General features: G+C 43.5%; 2 protein-coding genes and 1 long non-coding RNA gene across 13 annotated transcripts; 2 read left to right on the top strand and 1 right to left on the bottom strand.

The window, feature by feature from the left end:
• Window positions 1-3,573: 3,573 nt before the first annotated feature.
• Window positions 3,574-9,073, top strand: LOC143482458 (NHS-like protein 2). 3 transcript variants are annotated; one of them, XM_076980852.1, is made up of 4 exons: window positions 3,574-3,878; window positions 5,929-7,926; window positions 8,033-8,162; window positions 8,246-9,073. In XM_076980852.1, the coding sequence occupies exons 2-4, from the start codon at window positions 6,048-6,050 to the stop codon at window positions 8,511-8,513; spliced, it is 2,277 nt and encodes a 758-aa protein (XP_076836967.1). In that variant the 5' UTR covers window positions 3,574-3,878; window positions 5,929-6,047; the 3' UTR covers window positions 8,514-9,073. The 3 variants fall into 3 exon arrangements, with proteins under 3 accessions (XP_076836967.1, XP_076836969.1, XP_076836968.1); XM_076980854.1 differs by lacking the exon at window positions 3,574-3,878 and adding an exon at window positions 3,907-4,029; XM_076980853.1 differs by lacking the exon at window positions 3,574-3,878 and adding an exon at window positions 4,060-4,205.
• A 119-nt stretch (window positions 9,074-9,192) lies between these two features.
• LOC143482460 (uncharacterized) lies at window positions 9,193-18,049 on the bottom strand. 8 transcript variants are annotated; one of them, XR_013122230.1, is made up of 5 exons: window positions 16,721-17,284; window positions 15,976-16,075; window positions 13,258-15,480; window positions 12,202-12,331; window positions 9,193-9,302 (listed from the first exon to the last, which is right to left on the bottom strand). It is a non-coding gene; the product is annotated as an uncharacterized LOC143482460 (long non-coding RNA). The 8 variants fall into 8 exon arrangements; XR_013122224.1 differs by having other exon boundaries at window positions 9,194-9,302; window positions 10,421-12,331; XR_013122229.1 differs by lacking the exon at window positions 9,193-9,302 and adding an exon at window positions 17,833-18,049 and having other exon boundaries at window positions 10,584-12,331; window positions 16,721-16,904.
• On the top strand, window positions 10,322-20,850 carry LOC143482456 (retinal guanylyl cyclase 2-like). Of its 2 annotated transcripts, none has more exons than XM_076980849.1 (19): window positions 10,322-11,022; window positions 11,306-11,607; window positions 11,968-12,325; window positions 12,672-12,756; window positions 13,307-13,403; window positions 13,728-13,862; window positions 13,952-14,032; window positions 14,890-15,066; window positions 15,336-15,492; window positions 15,935-16,084; window positions 16,442-16,590; window positions 16,818-16,981; window positions 17,265-17,457; window positions 17,533-17,707; window positions 17,952-18,050; window positions 18,953-19,047; window positions 19,323-19,408; window positions 19,801-19,886; window positions 20,724-20,850. In XM_076980849.1, the coding sequence occupies exons 1-18, from the start codon at window positions 10,338-10,340 to the stop codon at window positions 19,883-19,885; spliced, it is 3,273 nt and encodes a 1,090-aa protein (XP_076836964.1). In that variant the 5' UTR covers window positions 10,322-10,337; the 3' UTR covers window position 19,886; window positions 20,724-20,850. The 2 variants fall into 2 exon arrangements, with proteins under 2 accessions (XP_076836964.1, XP_076836965.1); XM_076980850.1 differs by lacking the exon at window positions 20,724-20,850 and adding an exon at window positions 20,477-20,708.
• Window positions 20,851-22,084: the final 1,234 nt, after the last annotated feature.

Raw genomic sequence — 22,084 nt, forward strand, 5'->3', positions numbered from 1 at the left:
ATATCACAACGGTATAATCCAGTGATACAATTTAAGCTAAACTAGTTTGAGATAAAATGAGAATTTAATATACAAATATACATATTAAAGTTGACATGACGTACTTTAACTCCATGGTGTTTCATGTTAAATACGGTATGCTGGGCATTGTTGAACAACACCTGTGGTGTCCTATTGTTTATGCACTAATGCTGAGTAGCAAATAAGACATAAAGCCACTATTTGCCTTTAGCATTTTCAGTCTTTCTTTCTTTGAAAGTTTCTATACAAGCCCTCCTAGGCTGTGTGTGTGTGTGTGTGTGTGTGTGTGTGTGTGTGTGTGTGTGTGTGTGTGTATGTGTGTGTGTGTGTGTGGGGGGGGGGGGGGTACTGAATTATGAGAAAGTATTTTAAAAAGATGAAGAACATAAAATGTACATCAGTATGTGCTTCAGAAAATCACTTGATCAGAACATCCAGTGGAGTTTATAACAGGAGACTGGAAATACCAAGGAAGGCATTTGACATTCTGGTATTTACAAATCTACTCTGGGATTAGTTTAGCCCAGTTTATGGGACATCGTTAACTTGTAGAGGGGAAACATAATGAGGGAATAATGGCTACGCTACATTTTCTTTGGTCTTCATAGGCTGCACCCAAGACCTAATAACTTGTACATGATGGCTGTGGATGAATACAAATATAAATCCTTTCAGAGTGTTATCAGCTGGTGACGTATACTGTGGGTGGAAGCCTGCTTCTGTCTACCTACACATCAAATGGCCTCTTTGTTGGTTACCAATAATATCGTTAGTGTGTAAAAGGTGCCAATGGGCTGACATGTTCTACTAGGTAATTTTCCACCTAGGACGCTTGACCTGTAATACCTCATGTGTCATCTTAATCTACTTCGAAGTTAAAGTAGTTCTTCATCTGGTGATGGCCAGCACGTGCTATCTGACAAACACACGAACAAGTGGAAAATGAGGCCAAGCACACGTTTTTCTATAGGACACAGCGGCAATTCAAAGTGTCTTATGCCAACATACAAATAATAAAGTTCATTATAGAAATACTCATTGGTCAGCTGCTTATGAAGAGATGTTCTTACTTTGCTATCTGACATTTGGTTTTGTTCAGTTTTTGCACTAGTCAGTGATCGCTGGTTGATGATTGTCATAGTGGGTGACCTTGGCTAAGGACCCCACACTTATCTGGGTGCAAACTACATTTATTTTCATGTGTTTCCTGTTAAAAAAAAACCTTGAAGACCAGAACTTCCCATTTTTGCAGGGAGGGTCTGTGTTTGTGGTTTGGGTGGTGGCAATGGGCGAAGTGGTATGAGAGTTTCGGTTATGGGCCCGTGCTTCTGGGACATGCTAATTGTATCTCAAAACACTTCCTCAAACTGGATCTTGCAATTGTTTCACAACTCCCTACTTTTCATAATTCAAAACCAATCAACAGATTACTACTGGTCAACAGAGAACATTATGAAGTCGTAATTGTTATAAAGTCACAATCCTGTTGAGGAATTCTTTTCTGCTTGGAGAAGGTATATTATTACTGTCATTATGCCCAAAAGCCACTTTGAGATATTTAGGGCAATGACAGACCACCAGAGCAGGACCAGGTATACCCAGAAATTATTCCCATATTTTCCCAAGGAAAATATTCTTTGTGATGTCGACAAACATTTGGCTCAATCTTAAATACATCAGGCAAAATAAAACAAAGAGCAAACTTTTGTCTTATATTTTGTATCATATTACAATATTATTGTATTTATATTATGTTTGACCATTTACATCTATTACAGTATATTGCATGAAACCCAATATAATGACCATTCTTACATTCTTACACTTTGTTGGACCATCTGTGTGTGTGTACAGATGATTTTACTGTAATTCTAGTGAATCGTGGAGGATTACAATAGGTGTTCTTTAACATTATACAGTAGTAAGAAATATCCTTAACACCTTAGAAGTGCCCACAGGTTGTGATCTGCATCTTTGTGACACATAGTAGTGTTTTGCTTGTGAATGGTTCATGACTTCTTTTTTTTACTACTTTTTTGTTTACTGTTGTGCATCACAGTATGACTGAATTATACAGATTTTCTTCATTTGTTTGTTGTTTATTGTTTTTGGCTGAAGTAGAGAATTTCCAGAGAGGATGAGGAGTTTGGGAAGGCGTGTTAGTGTGCCACAGGCTGCGATGGCTGGTTAGAGTGTGTGTTCACTGTTTGGACCAACGTGGTTAAGCGCCTGAGGAAAACCATAATTCAACAAAGCACTGTGCAGGGAAAGTGCAGCCTCAACTGAATCTGTTTTTCCAGTCTGGGTTAGTCATCTCTGGTTAAGGCCATGATTATCATAAATTAGCGCTCCTCAACCTGTCTTTGAACGCTAATAAGCTCTCGTCCTCGAGTACTCTGAGCCTTGGCTCCTGGGCTGGCTGCAGCTATGACACACTGCATATTCCCAGCCAAACTTTTTTTTCCCTTTCCTCCTATCAGATGGATGGCTTATGTAACTCTATTGTGTAACGCAGCACGATAATACATTTCACACCCTGCCGCCTCTCTGGTGAAGAAGTAGTGGTCATAATAGCAGAACAGCGGTCAACACCTCTTTACTGGACTTGGATTCGTCTCTATGTCTCTTTCTCTCTATGTCTCTTTCTCTCTATGTCTCTCTAGTTCTCTCTGCCTCCCTCTCTCTTGGTATCTCACCCTCACGTTCTGTCTTCCCTGTCTCTTTTGGCCTGTGTCCTCCTCTCCCTCCCTCTGTCTCATCTCTCCTCGGTGCGTCTCAGTCTCACCGGTGGGGTGTTTTCTCAGTATCTCGCTCTCCCACACGCTTGTGACGGAACATCTGTGATGCGTGAGAAACTTCAGCGTTGTCGCCGTCCAACACTAATGGCATATTACACAGCATTATATTAAAGTCTGCACTGAACATGTAACATGTCATTACGTTACTTTTATATTAGAAGCATTATAAATTGCAGAGGACAATATGCCAATCATAGCTATAAAGAATTATGCCTTTCACTTAAGAATTCCTCCTTTATTTTGAGTCATCTAGAGTATTATATAAACCCTACCCCAGTATGAATGAATGAAGTTCCATTTATACTGTACCTTTCAATAAGGCACTTTCAACAGGAGAGTAAAGCAGACCAATGAAACCTGGTTCATTAAAATAACCTCAAGCAGAATATACAAGGAGAACTGACACTGGTTAGGAGTTAAATGTAACATTGGTCCCTAATGTTTTGTTCTGTTGCTATGCATTTAGGTACAATTCTCCTGAATCAAACACACCTCAGTGGGTGTCGCTCATATTTGAATGGCATGACTGAGCCAGGAGAGTCTGTATTCTGGTCTGGTACATGGCTGTTTCTGACAAGGAGCACAGTGAATTTACAGTCTCTGAGGATTTTACATTTATGTAATGTCTCTTCTTCTCTCTCCCTTTCCTCCCTCTCTCTCTCTTTCTCTCTCTCTCCTTCTATCACTCTCTCTCTTTCTCTCTCCCTCTCTCTCTCTCTCTCTCCCTCTCTCTCCTTCTATCACTCTCTCTCTCCCTCTCTCCTTCTCTCTGTCTTTCTTTCTCTCTCTCTCCTTCTATCTCTCTCTCTCTCTCTCTTTCCTCACGAACTTGAACTCGAAGAGGAAGTGAGCAGCCCACTTCCTATCGTCATGGTAACAGCATGTGAATGCATTGGGCCATATCAGTAAGCCAGCAAGAGAGAGAGAGGGAGAGAGAGAGTGAGAGAGAGTGAGAGAAAGAAAGAGAGAGAGAGGACGCATTATAGAAACAGAGAGAGAGAGGACGCAAGTGAAATCTGCATCAGAAAACACAGCTCAGTCTCCCAAGCCGTCTCTAAGGTAGGTAACCGTGGGGACAGGGTCTGTGAGACAGGGGTTCAGGCTGATGTCCAAATCTAGGGAGACATTTCCCTCACCACGCTGCAAGTCTGGGTGATGTCATGCATGTCCTGCATGTGATGTTTACATCAGTATCGCTCCGTTTGGCCAGGTGACCCCTGAATGACAATTCAACTTGTGGCTTGCGTTCTGTGACTGATCTTCGTGCGTTCTTATGTAATGAGAAACACCATCGGCGTGTTTTGGTGTTGTGCAGCTGCCTCCTTTCATCATGGGCTGGTGTTTTAGATCCTGATATGACATCGTTGAAGCGTATGCGTCGCAGAGGTTGGCAAGGCTGATGTACCTGCTCTATTTTCGTCACAAATGCTGTGTGTTTTCGTAGTGTAATTCTGTCGTCCAGGGGCATTGTCTGTTTTACTGGATGCGCATGTAAATACATGTGAGTCCAAATATGTGTGAGCTGTTGTCATTGTTGTTACTATTCCAGCCCGAGCAGAGTGTCATGCCGTCAGACTCTCACAGGCGTGGGTCTTTACGGCGCTTTTACCGAAATATTTGCGGTCAGAGCAAATATGCAGGAATTGACAAGTACAATGTAATGTACGATGTGGTTTGGTTCGCTGCATATGAATGTCTACAGGTCATATTTTGGTGATCTCGATCATGGTGTATGATTTTGAACAATCCCCTGCTCGAGTTTGGGTGTCATGTCTGCAAAATACGAATATCAACATTCATTTTGCATTGACGTAGCAAAAACATTTAGTCAACTGAACTAGCAACTGTCCCCAACACATCCTTATGTCATAGCTCACTGCAATACCTAGAGGAATGCTGAGTGGATTGGATGAGACACTTGGTTTAGATGCATTTGTTATAGATTTGCTCTTTGTTTATCTCATACAGTTTGCAGTATGAAATGCCAATTAGAGTTAGATTGGTATCATATGAAAAGCCTTCAGGCAATTTGTTTTTAGAACCTAATTTGTATAGTAAATGGTATTACCATTGTGAGTCATACATTAATATAATATATTATTAGGTGAGTGCTACTTGGAATTGAAAAGTGGTGTGATGGTTAACCTAAATGTTGGGTATTTAGGTGCCAGTGCAAGAGTCTTGAGGACAAGCTCCAGGTTCTGTGATGTGTCTGTGATATCTGTGATGTGTCTGTGATTCTTCATCTATTCTATTTCTCTGATGCACTCATTTGTCTGGTTGGGACAGTACTACAGGTGTTATGTAGTCCAGAATACGTATATAAATGAGAGCAAGAATGGGAGAAATTTGGGAAAATAATTTGGGGAAATAATGCAAGACCCCCCCCCCCCCCCCCCCTCCCCCAATAAAACAAAAAAAAAGCAAAACATGAAGCCATAGGGTTCCAGAAATGTAAAATAACACCATTGTCTCCTTTTCCTATCACAATGGTTAGGATAGATGTAGAGGTGTTATACAAAAAAAAACATGTAATTTTGTCCCAGATATGAGAAGTTCTGATACCCCATCTTTTATTTTACCATGCACCCACTGAGCTAGTGGTTAAAGTCCTATGTAATCCCGTATACAATGAGTTGAACTTCCTCGAGGAACTTTGGTGTAGTTTTTGTCTCTGTCCTTCGCGATTCTGGAATATTCTTCTCGCTATCTGGCTTTCGGTGCTATACTTAGTGTTAACATCCAGCGTTCACGCAGAGCCCCACAGAGCCTCTAGTTCTGTATGCACAGATTGTAGAGCTGCTATTCAGATTCATTTTGGTTCTGCTCTTGCTCTGTGTATGGATGAACAGGTAACTGTTGCCATGGTGAACTCCCACTCATGTGCCAAACAAAGATGCAGATAGGCTGATATTTTCTCACTTTTTTTCTTTTTTTCATTCTCCCTCTCTTTGTCTCAAAATGACTGAAAAAATGATCTCATCCCCTTGGTCCTTCAAGCACCAATTACACTACGGCACTTAAGGTTCAGTAGCTCAGATTAAACATTTGACTTATTTGAATTACATCATATCTCTCTGAAATGAGCAACTCTTTTTTATTGCTGCAGGTTGTGCATTTCTCCCAATGCACTGAAGATGGGATCCCTCTGCATTCAGTAAAGATTTCGTTTTATGACAAACCCCTAAGACGTGCCCTGTGGTAGCTTCTTCAGCATCCTGTATAAACATGGAGCAGTCAGCCTTGTTTTGTCCATCCCAGACTTGGAAAGGCCCAAACGTTTCGACATTTTCTCCAGAGTGGGACGATTCCTTGAACTCGTACCTTTCGGCGCCTGACGTGATCAAGCCCCCACCGCAGTTCCAAGACCCAGAGGAGTCGCACCAGTCCCCTCAATCTGGCGCTGCCGTCATTAGAAGGAGGGATAAAGAACGATCCGGAAAAGGCACCACGGAGAAGGAACGCAGAAGCAGACCCTCCAGCGCCGCAGAACCCCACAGACGATCGCTGTCCCTTTCCACGGCCCTCGGCGCCAACCCGGCCGTAGCACGCCGACGGTGTGAAAGCTACGCCCTGTCGTACCCCAGCAGCAGCTCGGACGACAGCGGCAGTGACAGCACGTCCGCGAGAAGAGGTGATCGCCTTCCAGATGCGGTGCCCCGGTCCAGGCCGAGGAGCATCGTCCTGAAAAAGGCCAAGAAGAAACCGGCCCCACCTACACGTACCGTGTCGCTGCACAGGCTGGTGAGTTCGAAACCAGAACGTCGAACGCACAGTCTCTATATTCCCGGCGATGACCAGAATGTCATGCTCCTTCCAGACCTTATCCCCATACATAAGGCTGAATCTGGTGACACTAAGCAGTCCGCTCTTCCAGTCGGGGCGCAAGCGAAGGTACCAGTGGACCACCCTTTCTCCAGCCACAGGCCTCTCAAAGAGCTCAGGTCTAGTGAACCATGCAAGAATACTCCTGTCTCCTCTGCAGGAACCCCCGTGAAAGAAGCCGCAAAGGTTTCTTGCAGCTCGGACTGCAACATCTCCCCATCTTCTTCCCGCTCCTCTCCATCTCAGCCCTCCATCTCCTCTCCTTCTAAGCCACCCGGCTCTGCCTCTCCGTCCAGCGGCTACTCGAGCCAGTGCGAGACTCCCACTCAGCCAGTATCGATCATAACAGGATCATCTCCACTGGGCTGTAGGATGCGCACTAAACCTTCCAACGCAGTTGCCGGACAACGGGGCAGAAACTGCAGGTCAAGATTATCTCTGCAGTTACCTACGGCGCAATCAACCATCGCCAATCCTGAACCCTCCCTGGTCCAGCCGAAAGTGAACCGCCGCTACTCGGACGCCTCCGGGCCCAAGCAGAGACTGAGCAACAGCATGCTGATAATGCCCGTAGTGACCCAGGAGGACCTGAACAACGTGCGCTTGCGCTCGGTCAGCAGCACGGACCTGGACGGTGCTGCAGGCCCAATCTCTGGGGTCATCGAGGAGGAGATCGAAAGGGACGAGAGCTTTGAGACCGCACAGCTGAGTCCAAAGTCGAAACCCCCTGTAGCGCCCAAGCCCCCTGTGTCCAAAAGACTCCCTGGTACGGCGGCAAGGTCCAATTTGGGCACGGCTCCTGCAGTGGATTATCAGGAACTGGCTACCGGCGGACAGGACTGCATTTATTCATCGGTTAATAAAATTAAGCCCAATGTTATTTTTCCATCCCCGTCTAAGGCCGGTACGGACCATGCACACCAACAGGTACAGCCGTACGCTGACTGTCAGTCTCGAGAGCAAAAGATGGAGGGCGGTCGGCCGCAGCCTTCATGCGGTACAGGGGACTCGAGTATACAAACCTTCAGAACTGCGACACATTCCAACCCAAGCAAACCACAGAAGAAGAGACAAGCACCTGGTCCTCCAGTGGCAAAGAGACCCGATATGGTCCACATTCCTTGTGATAACACGTCTGCACTGGAGAATGTGGATAAGCATGACCTGTCCGCTCCCAATTATTCCAAGCCCAGAAGCTCTCAGAAGGAATACCATGTCACGGTCTATGGGTTCATTCCTGGTTATGCACGTAGCGGTGAAACAGAACAACCAAACATACCTGGTAAGAAATATACTGAAGTGAAACGGCCTTCAAATACATGGATCTGTTACGTATGTATTTGTGAGATTGCCGCCCTAAAGACATGTCATTTATTTTTCTTTAACAGAGTATGAAGCATATGAAGAAGACCAGGGGCCAGAGACTGGTCCTCTGCATTATGAAGGTGAAGAGGATGAGGTTTTTCTTAACAAAAATGCATCTCACACAACAGAGGACTTGTTCACCATTATTCACAGGTAAGTTAGTAAGCAAGTTCATAAAATTATTCAGCTTCTGCATTCTGCAGCTCTTTTTTTACATTTCTTATTTTCACTTGCAGGTCTAAGAGGAAACTCTTAGGTCGTAAAGACTCATCTGAAGGCAAGCAAGGTGACTTTGGCTCCCAGACGCTCGGTGGTGTTTCCAAGGCTAGTTCACAGAACGACAACTTCATGGCTCTTCTGAGGAGGACAAGAAGTGCCAAGGCTGGCAGTGGGGGTCGAATCTCAGCCACGGAGATGCTGAAGAGCTCAAAGCCTTCCGCTCCTGGGCCTGCCGACCTGACAAATTACAAAAACTATTACATGATGCAGTCACACGGTCCTTAAAACCAGTATTTTGGGGTCTGTCGTCTATTGATGTTGTTTTGGCCTATAATCACATTGGCAAAGTATTTCTTGCTTAAGCTTGTGAACAATCAGCATGTACATATCAGTTGTTTCAAGTATACAATTCTGATATTGTTTTATCTTTGAAATTGTTCTATCTTTTGTTAAGCATCAGATAAGTAAAAAATTATTGAAGATTTATATTCCACCAATTGCAAAAATAACTTTATATATATGAATATAGAAAGAGTTGGTTCTACCTGGCCTAAATGTTAGATATATTGTATGTTAGAGCATAAGTACTTGTCTTGGGCCTGTGTCTTGGGCCTGCCTTTAGTAGACATTTTGTCAATCAGCACAACAATGCTGTCTATAATGACTGTTTCCAGAACATGCTGTAGATTTGCACATATACTAGTATTCAAGTATTTAAAAAGTATTCAAAGTATTCTATCCATATGTGACTATTGGTTGTCTTTGACAAAATGCATGTAACACCGAAAATTAGGTATTATGAACTGAATATAACAATAATGACAATAAAATAGATGCAGTTGTTAGCTCTCGTTAACTTGCTAGACATGGTACCGAGCAACACAGTATAGCTTCTTCACTGTCAATGTAGCATGCAGGAACAACTAACATAAACACCATGGTCATAGAGATATGAGAGAAGCTTACAAGAATGAAAGGAGGGGATTAATATAATCTTCAGGTCACTCAGATTAAATCTGCATTGCTGTTGTACATCTGATAAAACTTGACTGAAGGGATTACTTGCATGACGACCTGTGAAATACAAACACACTGCTTCTTTATTTTGAAGCATTGCTTAAACACTTCTTCCATTTCTATTTAAAAGCTTAGATGTATATAGATGTGGGTTTTTTGTTGCTTTTGGAAAATCTTTAATGGACAGCATGTGAAATATGTGGAATTTAACTCGATTATGGAAGCAAAATGCAGTTCTTCTTTTACCTCTTTTGACATGGTAAGTGCATCTGACCAGCATAAAATATTTATGAAATAATATTAATGTAACAGATTCAAGCAAGATAATAACAAACAGGACATAGGGATAGTTGTATATGGTTCAAAGAGAAACCATATCATTGTAACTAAGAGACTCAACCAACACCAAAGAAGAACATTGTAAATGAGGCATTAATGCACAACCACATAAAATCCTCACTCACAGTTATTTCTAACATTTTAGATGATCTGAGTCCTGAAAGCTATATAGTGCATATATGCTTCTGATTAAGTTATATACCACTCACACTATAAAATAAATTTTTTCTCTAAACTCATGCATATTTTATCATCTAAGTAGTTTAACTAAATGCATTACTAATAAAAGGGTCATCATAAAATAGACCTCATTTATTCATATGAATATGTAAGCACTACAGAAGGGGCATTTGTTGTGTCTAATATGGGGACACGTGTGATCATCTAAATCTGATAATCTGAAAACTAGAGGAGATGGTGTTTGGATCTGCAGCCTTAAGAAATTAAGGCAATGAAATGAAAGGATTAGAGCCTAAAACGCTCCACAATAGCAACCAGTTAATAAAAAACTAAAACAAGATCAACTTTCTTTTTGGTGTGATGGAATTACCAGATATTTCATCACACAACATTATGGAGTTAAACGCAGACGCAGTTATTTATATTCACTCTATTTTACAGGTCCTGAGGGTTGAGGAAAAGGCACATTTTGCAGGGTAGCACGTCAGCCATCTTGCCCTCGGAGATGGGAGGTTGTGATGCTGTAAATTCTCAGTCAGTTCCCTCACTTAATCTGTGTAGTTCACCTATAGTATGCTAACCCACACCATGAAGGATCCTAGTTTTCCCAGTCATGGAGCTTGGCTCCTCTGGCTTGTCTTAGCCGGCCTCAGTACCTCTCACATGGTGAAGGCTGCAGTGTTCAGGGTTGGTGTGTTGGGGCCGTGGTCTTGTGACCCCATGTTTGCCAAAGCTATGCCTGGAGTTGCAGCGCAATTAGCTGTGGAGAGGATCAACAGGGATCGTTCATTATTGTCTCCGAGTGTCATCTTTGACTATGTCATCCTGGAAGAAGACTGCCAGACAGCACTGGCCTTCAGGGCCTTCACAGGTTACTACACACAGGCCTCAGCTTTTTTAGGCCCGGTGAACCCTGGCTACTGCCAGGCAGCTTCTCTGATCGCCAAGGACTGGACCAAGGCGCTGTTCACCTGGTCCTGTGCGGACCACGAGCTCGAGAGCTCATGGCGGCACCCGACGTTCGTCCGCACGATACCGTCTCCCGTGTGGGTGCTGCAGATCCTGGCGCGACACTTCGGCTGGGCAAACATAGCCATCGTGGCTTCGGCAGAAGACATATGGACGGATACGTCCAATAAGGTGGCTGATGCCCTGAGAAGCCATGGCTTGGTGGTCAGGGCGGTGCTCTCCACCGGCAGTGACGATGCCAGCATATGCCACTCCCTCGCCAAGATCAGGAGGATGGTGGAGCTTCACAGTAAGTGAATTTGACAAAAAAACAACAACTGCTTTCCAAAAATCATAAGACCAGCATAAATGTGCATTTATAGTGTTTAGATTTGCAAATGGTGCCATTTCAGCTAGGTACCTGAGCAGGCAAGTGTATTATCTTCATGTACACAGGCCTTAGCAAAGATGATGTTCCAATCACTGAAGAGAGGCTCAACTACACACCTGATCATGAGAGATTTACTACACGTACAGGTTCTAGCACCATTTGTACCTCATCTGTTTTGCTCTTTTCTTGTTAATCCTCCAAGCGGTGATTCTCTGCATGCACTCTGCCCTGATTGGTGGAACAACACAGAAGGTGCTCATGGAAATGGCCCTGGACATGAACTTGACTGATGGGAACCTGGTCTTCATACCCTACGACACGCTGCTCTACAGCCTGCCGTACGAGCAGGTGACTCATTCTGTACTGCGCAACAACAGTAAGTTCAGGCTGGCCTACGATGCAGTGCTAACAATCACCATGGACTCAGATGGGAAGTCCTTCTATGAGGCCTACCAGGATGGGATCATGTCCAAAGAGCTACCTGCAAGCATCAAACCTCAGGAGGTAAAGTGTATCAGGATGCCCAGATGGCTGTGCTAACTTAATCCAGTTAGGGAGTTTTTCCTTGCCACTGTCGCCTTTGGCTTGCTCACTGGGGGCTAGGACTCGGCACTTGTAAAGCTGCTTTGTGACAACAACTGTTGTAAAAAGCGCTATATAAATAAAATTTGATTGATTGATTGATTAGTTATATGTACTGAATTCTTAAAGTTGTTCATAAGGGAAGCTAATTTGTTCAGTCATAAAAAGACTACACCTTCAATTGAAGAGGTTCTCATCAACACACACAGCTCCAACATTTTCCAGTGTGGTTCAAACTCAGTGTCACTTAACACAGCAAAGTCAGATTTTGCTTCCTTGTAGGTGTCTCCTCTCTTTGGTACCATCTATACTTCCATCATCTTCATTGCTAACGCTCTGCAGAAAGTTCGTGAATTTGGATCCCAGCCATCTGGAGTAAACATTGCCAGGAACGTTGGGAACATGGAGTTCCAGGGTTTCAATCAGAGGGTGCGCACCAATGGCTCTGGGGTGAGCCTGCTGAACTATGTGGTGCTCGACACAGACGGCCTTTCCTGGGAGCTGTATCCCACTCACAGTGTGGATGTAGAGACCAACATGATTCAGCACCTCAGCAGATCCATCCATTTCCATGGGGGAACGCAGCCCAAACGTGACTCTATCTGTTGGTTAACCTTTGGAGGACCTCTTTGTGCCAAAGGTAGACCTAAGAGGAAACAGACTAGAATTATAATAACATCTGCATTGTTGGAAGTAGTGCACACACTTAGTTAACCGATTAAATATTTTAAGGGATTATAGTTTGCATACTGTAGTTAAGTCTTTAAATGGATTACACTTTATATTATTGCATTTACATTACAGTTAAAGTTTAGCTATTTGTGTGAAATGATATAAAATAAATGAAATATTAAGTAAGCACAAATTTACTTTAAAAAAATGACACAAAAAATTTGAATTTTTTACATTTTAGGATGTCATTTCTAAAAATAGTTGGTAAAATTGTTGTTCGCACGTATGTTGTTTTCTGTTTCTTTTGAGACCAGAAGTGGATCCTCTTCTATTACTTGAGGCAATCATGTCAGCACTGTTTGTAACTTTGCTCACAGTCAGTCTTGGATACTGTGTAAGGTATGGTCACTACTATACTGTGTAAGGTATGGTCATTACTATACTGTATAAGGTATGGTCACTACTATACTTTATACGGTACGGTCACTACTATACTGTGTAAGGTATGGTCACTACTATACTGTGTAAGGTATGGTCATTACTATACTGTATAAGGTATGGTCACTACTATATACGGTACGGTCACTACTATACTGTGTAAGGTATGGTCACTACTATACTGTATATGGTACGGTCACTACTATACTGTAAAAGGTATGGTCAATACTATACTGTATAAGGTCTGGTCACTACTATACTGTAAGGTATGCTCTTTACTATACTCAGTGTTATGATGTTATCAATCAGCTCTATAGTAGGCCAGGTGTCCATGCGTCATGCCATGAAAAAAGATTTACAGAAACTTTTGACAATGCTTATGCTTGCAAAAAAAACAAAACAGACAGGATCGAACCACTCTATATTCATATTCACACTTATGATTCATACTTATATTCATACTTGTGATTCATATACTGATACTTCTGTTGCTCTTGACTCATAAATGCAGGCGGCACATGGCTCAGATTCGAATGGTCAGAGGTCCCAATAAGATCCTTCTCACACTGGATGATGTGACCTTCATCAACCCCTTCCTCAGTCACAAGGTCAGTCCTGCAGTGAACAAACAAACTGATAAACAACAATTACCTACACAGAGGAGCAAACAGGAAAACAGACTCAATGAGTTTGTTTCTGTGACTGCAAAACCATTCAGATATTGTCAAATTATGGTGTCTCTGTCTCAAATGAGACTCGATTGTCTTTGTATGTCCTTGCTTTTTTTCATTGCATTGTCCTCCAAAGATAGTTAGAGGTCCAATTTCATTTTTTTTATCACTAGACTGAAAGCCTAAAAGCCTTTAGATAATCATAATCATATAGTAACCCAGAAATGGTTGGAGTCATGACTCTTACTCCATATGGTCCAGATGCTGAGCTTTGAAGACAGTAAAGATGAGAAGGACAGAAGCACGTCAGGCACAGGCAGTGGGATGAGTTCACCCGTGTCTGCCTCACAGGCCCCTGAGCCAAACTATGAAAACTCCAATGTGGCCATTTTTGAGGTACGGGGGGACGGGGGACTTTTACCTGATGTTTTCACTCCAGTCCTAAAGTCTGTGTTGTTAGGACGCTGCGTTTGACCTTTAAACAGGGCGACTGGGCTTGGCTGAAGAGGCTACCGTACGGACACTTCATGTCCATCAACCCAAAGACCAGTGATGTCTTCGAGCTGGTACGTTTCTTAATATGTCGATTTTGTGTCTTTAACATATCAGGCTTTATCTTGGTGGGCGTGTGAAGACGTGTAAAGGCTGTTTAAAGTGTCTTTGCGTTGTGCAAGGGTGAGAGGTTTGCCACAACTAAATGGAAGGTCCATGGTATTAACAAGAGGAAGGTGAGGTCTTGGTATTTCTGTGGAATAAGTCAGCATGACAAGAAGCATATGGATCCCCTATAATTCAGTCATCCACCAACAGGCCCGAATAACACCTATGACAGAAATGTTTACCAAGTTTGGTGCCTCATGAAATAATGTGTCTGATGATCATTGTAAGGATCGACAGTTTTACTTGTCAGCCAATTTAGTTAGATAGGATACATGAATAACTAGCTTCTTCCTCATAGTGCTCAAATGTGATGTCTCACAGAGTTTTAAATAATACCAGTTCGCTATTCATATGGTGCACTATTTCACATATCATAGTGAACAATATGAGGGAAATGATTAATATGAGGAAATGATATGAAAATTCTCCCATCCTCCAACTGAAATTCTATTTCTGACTTGTGTGGCATACATAGTATAGTATAGTAGTATAGTATAGTAGTATAGTATAGTAGTGCTGAGGTTTGTTTGTATGAGAATTCTGGCTTCCTTTTGGATATACCTGTGTGACCTTGCAACTTGTAACAGCAACTTCATTAAGTCATTGCAATAGATTATAGGCCAATAGTGTTATGTCATTGCAATAGATTATGGGCCAATAGCATTAGGTCATTGCAATATCTTACAGGACAATAGCATTCGGTGATCGCAATATGGCCAGTTGGGTGCGTGGAATCTGCTGACTCTAACTGTTACCCAATCAGATGAAGGACATCCGACATGAGAATGTGAACCCGTTCCTGGGATTCTTCCACGACCGCGGTGTCTTCGCTATAGTGACGGAGTTCTGCTCTCGCGGCAGCCTGGAAGACTTGCTTCGCGATGAGGATGTCAAACTGGACTGGATGTTTAAGTCTTCCTTGTTGTTGGACCTTATTAAGGTAAAGACTGAGACTGGATAAAGTTTTGGATGAAATCATGTCTGCATGTATGTGAACTGCAACACTAAATGTATAGAACTGAATTGGCTAATGGTTTCGGGCAAAATGCTAGTGATAAAGTACAGCTTGTGACCCAAGTTGGCCAACCAAACCATGCCAAAACTGTGAAGCCCAAAGGTCATCTCAGCCAAATATGAAGAGCTGAGCACATTGTGTTCCCAGAGCAGAAATCCAAATATGTTGTTTTACATTTAATTTGGATTTGGTAGGGCATGAAGTTCCTGCATCACAGGGGTGTGTGTCATGGTCGGCTCAAATCCCGGAACTGCGTGGTGGATGGACGTTTTGTCCTGAAGGTGTCTGACTATGGTTACAATGAGGTCTTGCAAGCCCAGAAGTTCAAATACACAGAACCTAAAGCAGAGGGTAAGAGTTTCTCACCAAAAACATATAATATTCACTTCTTACATTAATATATGTAGTGTTGGGGCAGTCATGGCCTGGTGGTAGGGAACTGGTCTTGTGACCGGAGGGTCGTGGGTTCGATTCCCAGACAGGCCATGACTGAGGTGCCCTTGAGCAAGGCACCTAACCCCAACCGGGCGCCGGGCTAGGGCTGCCCACCGCTCTGGGCACGTGTGATCCACAGCCCCCTAGTAATCACTAGTGTGTGTGTGTGTGTGTGTGTGTGTGTGTGTGTGTGTGTGTGTGTGTGTGTGTGTGTTCTGACTGCACAGATGGGTTAAAAGCGGAGGACAAATTTCGATTGGGGTGTAAAAATCACAATTGATAAAAATATGGCACATTTCATTATGTGTGTGTGTGTGTGTGTGTGTGTGTGTGTGTGTGTGTGTGTGTGTGTCTGCAGATCTACTGTGGACTGCTCCAGAACTACTGCGTGCTGCTCACCCTGGCTGGTGTGGTACCCATGAGGGTGATGTCTACAGTGCCTCCATCATCATGCAGGAGGTGGTGTTGAGGGGGCCTCCATTCTTCATGCTCCACATGCCTGCTGACGGTGAGTCATTAACTCAGTGTGCTGAAGTGCTTACCCACCAACAGTAACACTCCAAACAATGAATGCAAAACTACTGGGCAAAAATCTGTATGAAATTATTTGCATAATTACTGACCGTGTTACATTTCTCGTTTTTGTGTGTGTGTGTGTGTGTGTGTGTGTGAAGTAACAGCTGTATCTCCGGAGAGTGCGTACTTTGGTATATCTTGTCACATTCATGGCTTAAGATGTCATGGGTAGTTCTTGGGACCCTGAACCCGGTTAAGCTCAGTTGTTCATTCGAGCTTGTGGCTGGACTTATGCTTGAATTAAGTGTTTCATGATCCATTTAGATATCAACTGTAATCTGCTCTATAGAAATAATCCAGAAGATTAAGAAGCCGCCCCCGCTGTGCAGACCTGTGGTGTCGCCCGACTACGCACCTATGGAGTGCATCCAGCTCATTAAACAGTGTTGGAATGAGCAGCCCGACAAACGACCTAAATTTGACGAGATCTTTGAACAGGTACCCCTCCCATTATCTCAGCTGAAACAGCAGTCACGTGATCAGCAAATTCAATGCTAATGTATGCATGATTTGCATATGCTCATGCAAATCCAATGTTTGTCATGAAAACGCAGAGCTTGCCATGCACCTCCTTACTGGTGCTGGGGAACGTTGTTGCTGTGGATCAGGGCTTTCCGCGTCCTCTGTGTGTCGAGATGCTTTTCTGTCGTCCGTTCGGCCCCCAGTTTAGGAACGTGAACAAGGGGAAGAAGACGAACATCATAGACTCCATGCTGCGCATGCTGGAGCAGTACTCCTCCAACCTGGAGGAGCTGATCAGAGAGAGGACGGAGGAGCTGGAGGTGGAGAAGCAGAAGACCGAGAAACTGCTCACGCAGATGCTGCCGCCGTGAGATGTTGCTCCCGCTCTCACCGTGCACCCTCGCAGCACGAGCACGCCATTGCACAGTACACACACACACACACACACACACACACACACACACACAAACAGATGTGCATGTACATCTTCATGCATTATTGCCATTAAAAAACAGCACTGCTGTTCCTCCATATAAGACCCTCTTATTTCCAGTCCTGCACAGACCTGTTGCCCGGTACAGTTTCAACACTGGGAGCCTATAACACTGGGCGCACACTGGGCGCAATGTACGTGTATCTTCTGTCTCCAGATCCGTGGCCAAGGCCCTCAAAGTTGGAGGCACAGTGGAGCCAGAGTACTTTGACAGCGTGACGCTGTATTTTAGTGACGTTGTGGGCTTCACGACCATCTCTGCCAACAGTGAGCCTATTGAAGTGGTGGACCTGCTCAACGACCTGTACACCCTTTTTGACGCGATTATCGGAAACTATGACGTCTATAAGGTAATAAAATACGTAGTTATTGAAAAACAGAAGCTGGGATCGGTGTACTCTTAGTCTCTTATCCTTAATGTTCAGGTGGAGACCATAGGAGATGCATACATGGTAGCGTCTGGTGTACCTGTTCCAAATGGTGACCGCCACGCCTCCGAGATAGCCAGCATGGCGCTGGACATCCTCAGTGCTGTTGGCACCTTTAAGATGAGGCACATGCCTGACGTGCCTGTGCGCATTCGCATTGGCCTGCACACGGGTCAGTAGGCTCCGCCCCATCGTTGCTCCGCCTCCCACACGTATGCGAATGGCCACAAAATCTACCTCAGTTCAAATGGTCCAGACCAAAACCCAAAGCAGAGAACTGAGATGGAAAATACTCACGCTTGAGGAAAAGTTCTCAGTCGTAGCACGTCAGGACAGGAATTGACACAGACTGGGTTCCCAGGATATTTGGTGTATTAATAAATGTCCTTTTATGGGGGGGGGGTGTTGTTTTTCAGGTCCATGTGTCGCAGGAGTGGTGGGTCTCACGATGCCCCGATACTGTCTCTTTGGGGGCACCGTAAACACCGCCTCCAGAATGGAGTCTATGGGGATGCGTAAGTCACTCTACAAATTAGCAAAATGACAACAAGGAAGTGAAAGAGGTGTGGGCTTCTGTGGCGCTAGTCTCCACCGCACGGTTCGGTGAGGGAACGAGGCCGTACTGAAATAACGCAGGACGTTATCGAGGTGTGCAGATACAGCAGACGCAGCCTCATGAAACATCCGATTCGCTCCGTTTAATCAGCTGTTGTATGTTTGTACATGTTTGGTTTAGGCCATTAATTACTTCACTTTTTGTCATCTGCACTGGTGACTAGAGAGAGTGATGGAGAAATCAGACACCAAGCTTTGTTGGTCTCTGAGGTAATAAAACGTGTATTTTACAGTACGCATCTCTGGTTAGGAAGCATTTTGTGCCAATCTCGTATGACTAAGATAAACATTAAAGAATCTTACCAGTGTGGGTTTGAGATTTTGTATGCCAGCCCTGGTTTGAAAGCTCAATATATTTAAAAGAAAACTTTAATTCTATAAAAAAAACAGCATGTTTATGCCTGTCTGAGAGATTAAATGTAATTTTGAAAGATTTGTGGGGACGAACAGCAGCTAAACCTGCAATACACACCAGACAAGAACCGAGCTTGGCCTTTCTGCTCTTAGTCCAGTTGTCCAGTTGAGAAAAAGAATCTGCAACTCTGCTACTAAACACCTCCAGCCCTATTTTCACACAGATAATACTAACACACATGATCAGATTATGGCACACGGTACTTTAAATTAACACCAGAACGAACCTCTGGAGATCATTGCAAAAAAAAAATCAAACAGGTGTAAAAATGGTACAGCTGTGCTGGGAAAAAGCATTTAATGTTTACCCATACCAAAGAATACGTGAGGAAATGTGAAATGTGCTGTACGTCGGGACATTGCAGTGAAAGCATGTGACTGTCCACAGCGTACCGTGTCCACGTGAGCGCCAGTACGGCCAAGGTCCTCCTGCAGCTGAAGGAAGGCTACAAGGTGCAGCCGCGTGGCAGGACAGAGCAGAAGGTGAAGACGCACTTCAACACCATGACACCCATCACACCGACTCTTGTTTTCAATCCCAGGATACAACTTAAAGTGTGTATTACTGTGCTTAGAATGTGCATCAGACACTGTGTGCAGTTAATGTGGCTGAGAAGCAAAGTTTCGCAGACATAAATTTGTTTCATAACCAATAGCTTTAAATAAATGATGCTTTATATATTCATCTGTTTTTTCCATACACAAGCTTGTAGCTCTTCAGGCAATTAGCAAATTGTGCTAATGTCCTATCCTGGCAGGGCAAAGGACTGGAGGAAACCTACTGGCTTGTGGGTAAAGATGGGTTCACTAAACCACTGCCTAACCCCCCAGAGCTCAAGCAAGGGTAGGAACTCTGAGACACGTCCTTTTCTTAGGAGTAGCTGCTTTGGAAGCTGTAGCATCTTACATACTGGACGGACTCACAGGACTAATCTTGTGTAAGGACTCTCCGAAACTCCCATTGCAAGGCACAGTTTGCTCAACGTGGGTTGGCACATAAGACGCTTCAAGATTGACCTCAGACTGAAATTTGCACACACCTTAAGCGTATGCTGATCTGGAGTCTGTTGACCTTTGATCTAAAGCTTTAAAATGCTTTATTTTTTCTTTCTTTCTTTGCTTTTGCATCTTCTAGTTTTTGTTTTTTTTTCCTTCAGAGCTTTAGTCCTTCCGCCGACATGTGAAGCTGGTGTTGCGTTCGGTTTGTTTATTGTGCCTCTTCGATATATCTTTCAGACAGTTGACCCATGGCCTACAGATGGAGGAAATGGCACAGTACAAGAAGAAGAAAGCCGAGGCGCAGCTAGCCAAGAGGAAATGAGGTAATGCAAGTCATTACACCACATCTTTGACCTTCGGTTGCCTGGAAACTGATCAGTCTGCCCTGTGCAACTGAATATTTAGACTCCTTTCTGTTTGTGACCGTTCTCTGCCTCCAATAGGTAAATTGTACATGCATGCATAAATACATAAATTATCTAGAATGATATGTGTTGCATCACGAAGGCCAGATGTTGATCAAGAGCCAGAGCGATTCATTGCTGATTCACAGTCTGGATCCGACCCATCTTTAGTGTTAATTAGGCTGTATCATTATCGCATTTTCTGACTGCTCTCTCTAGCAGGGTCACTGAGACTGGACAGCTAAGCTAGCAATATGGCTATGTACAAGTTGTAGGTTAGGTTAAAGATTTACCTGGTAAAAATGTCTGTGTGACTACATTTATTTCACAATTTGAGCATTGTTTTCCTGTTTTGAAAATGGTGTCAACTGGCTGTTGAGTATGGAAGAAAACCTGAAGAAAGGGCTTAGCCATGATCAAAGCTAAGCCTAATTTAGTTTGCAGGGTCGATCCTGTAACACTGGTTTAACATACTAAAAACATAACCTACATCGGTTTTTCCCTTTCAGTCTCATCATGTGACATCCTCCTACATACTACCGAGCTGTCACTGTATTTGCAAGTGAACTGAAATCAAACCGAACTTCGCAAATCTCAAGACGGTCGAGGTGTCGTTCCTTTGCCAACAGCCTTGAAGTGACTAATCCATGCGGTTCCACTGCCTGGATCCTGGGCTCTGGGCCTGATTGAGGGGAGGTCTCTCGGAGGGGTTCGGTTGTGCAGTGATGGTGCTTGTCGTGTTTCGCTGCCTCGCAGGTGGGAGATGGAACGAGACTTCAAGCAGTGGCGACAGAAGCAGCGAGGAAGCACTCGGGCACTCTCCCCGCTGCTGCCCGGCAGGGACCTTCCTGGAGGAACCATCACCCGCCATCTCCGACCACACTGATGGCATGGCAAAAAGCCACATGGACCTGCCACAAAAAGTCACTTGGACCTCTACGAGAAATGTCAAGAAATCCCCCTCCTTAAAAAAAAACACTACCACCTAAAAAAGCTGTCCTACCTTATGCATTATATGAGGCAGTGAATACATAGAACATGTGGGTAAAAAAATGACTTGGAGAAACTCTGTAAAATGTCAATGTGAAATCTGAGCAGTTTACTAAATGAGATTCTTGTCTCATTTTATTTCTGCTTGTCTTGTTTCATCGGATGCTGCTTTATATTGTACCCATAACAGTGGACATACAGATTCATTACTAGACATGGAGGTGTGTCAGAGTCTAAGGGTGAACAGCTTTGGAGACCTGGAGATTATTGGATACTTCAGTAAGAGGCTCTTCAAATGAATTTGGCTGTAATGTTTATAAATAGCCCATGGGACTATTATACTAAGCCAGAGAGAGCTCATACTTGGTTCCTGCCAATTAACCCAGTTCACTCAGTTTGTTGAGTGGGTGTTGAACTGTGTAAGAGGATCTACCTGAACCTCAGGAGGAGTATAAATACCTGCTTATAGTTTCACAGCTTAAAACAAGACATTTTGAGCTGCATTGCATCTGGTATTTCAGCTGTAGGGTTGTATTCGCATTTTCTTTATGGTAAATACTTGTGAAAATGTAAGGCTTTCAGAGTAAGGTCTTACATTTAGTTTTTTCTTCCTCACTAACACATCATCTAATTGCTGACTGTTCTAGAGCAAGGGAAAAAAGTATGTCAAATAAATAAATATATAAATAAAGCCTCTGAGCCGATCTGGACATCCCTTTGTGACCAAAGTGGTGTGTGAATCCTGTCAATTGTAATCAGTTTAAATGTTGAATTTCGACCTCTGATGCGACAAAAAGAATTCATTGCAATTATCTAATTAAAAAGATTTTTTTGTCACGCTGGAGTATTTTGTTTGTTTGTTCATTCGTTTATTATTTGTTTGTGACTAATACAGCCGATATTCTACCACTTTCCACAACTCAACACAGTTCGATACAAAAGGTCAGATGCACACAAGATGAATTAAAGATGCACACAGGAAGAACCCAAATAAATAAATAAATTTAGATAAATAAATAAATGGACACAAACAGAGCGGGAGACGATGGAGCGTGTCTGCGAGTATAATGGCAACGTTTAAATAAAAATAACATAACGGCCCATTAGACCGTCATACACTTTAATTT

The sequence above is a fragment of the Brachyhypopomus gauderio genome, chromosome 18 (assembly GCF_052324685.1).
Source record: "Brachyhypopomus gauderio isolate BG-103 chromosome 18, BGAUD_0.2, whole genome shotgun sequence".
NCBI classification, from domain to species: Eukaryota; Metazoa; Chordata; class Actinopteri; order Gymnotiformes; family Hypopomidae; genus Brachyhypopomus; species Brachyhypopomus gauderio.

Excerpts from the sequence above, each read along its gene's own strand:
- LOC143482458 (XM_076980852.1), top strand. The coding sequence starts at position 6,048 with ATGGAGCAGTCAGCCTTGTTTTGTCCATCCCAGACTTGGAAAGGCCCA. Across the intron at positions 7,927-8,032 it reads AGAACAACCAAACATACCTG|AGTATGAAGCATATGAAGAA; the intron begins GTAAGAAATATA and ends TTTCTTTAACAG. Across the intron at positions 8,163-8,245 it reads TTGTTCACCATTATTCACAG|GTCTAAGAGGAAACTCTTAG; the intron begins GTAAGTTAGTAA and ends TTTCACTTGCAG.
- LOC143482456 (XM_076980849.1), top strand. The coding sequence starts at position 10,338 with ATGCTAACCCACACCATGAAGGATCCTAGTTTTCCCAGTCATGGAGCT. Across the intron at positions 14,033-14,889 it reads CCAGTGATGTCTTCGAGCTG|ATGAAGGACATCCGACATGA; the intron begins GTACGTTTCTTA and ends TTACCCAATCAG. Across the intron at positions 17,708-17,951 it reads TCGCATTGGCCTGCACACGG|GTCCATGTGTCGCAGGAGTG; the intron begins GTCAGTAGGCTC and ends GTTGTTTTTCAG.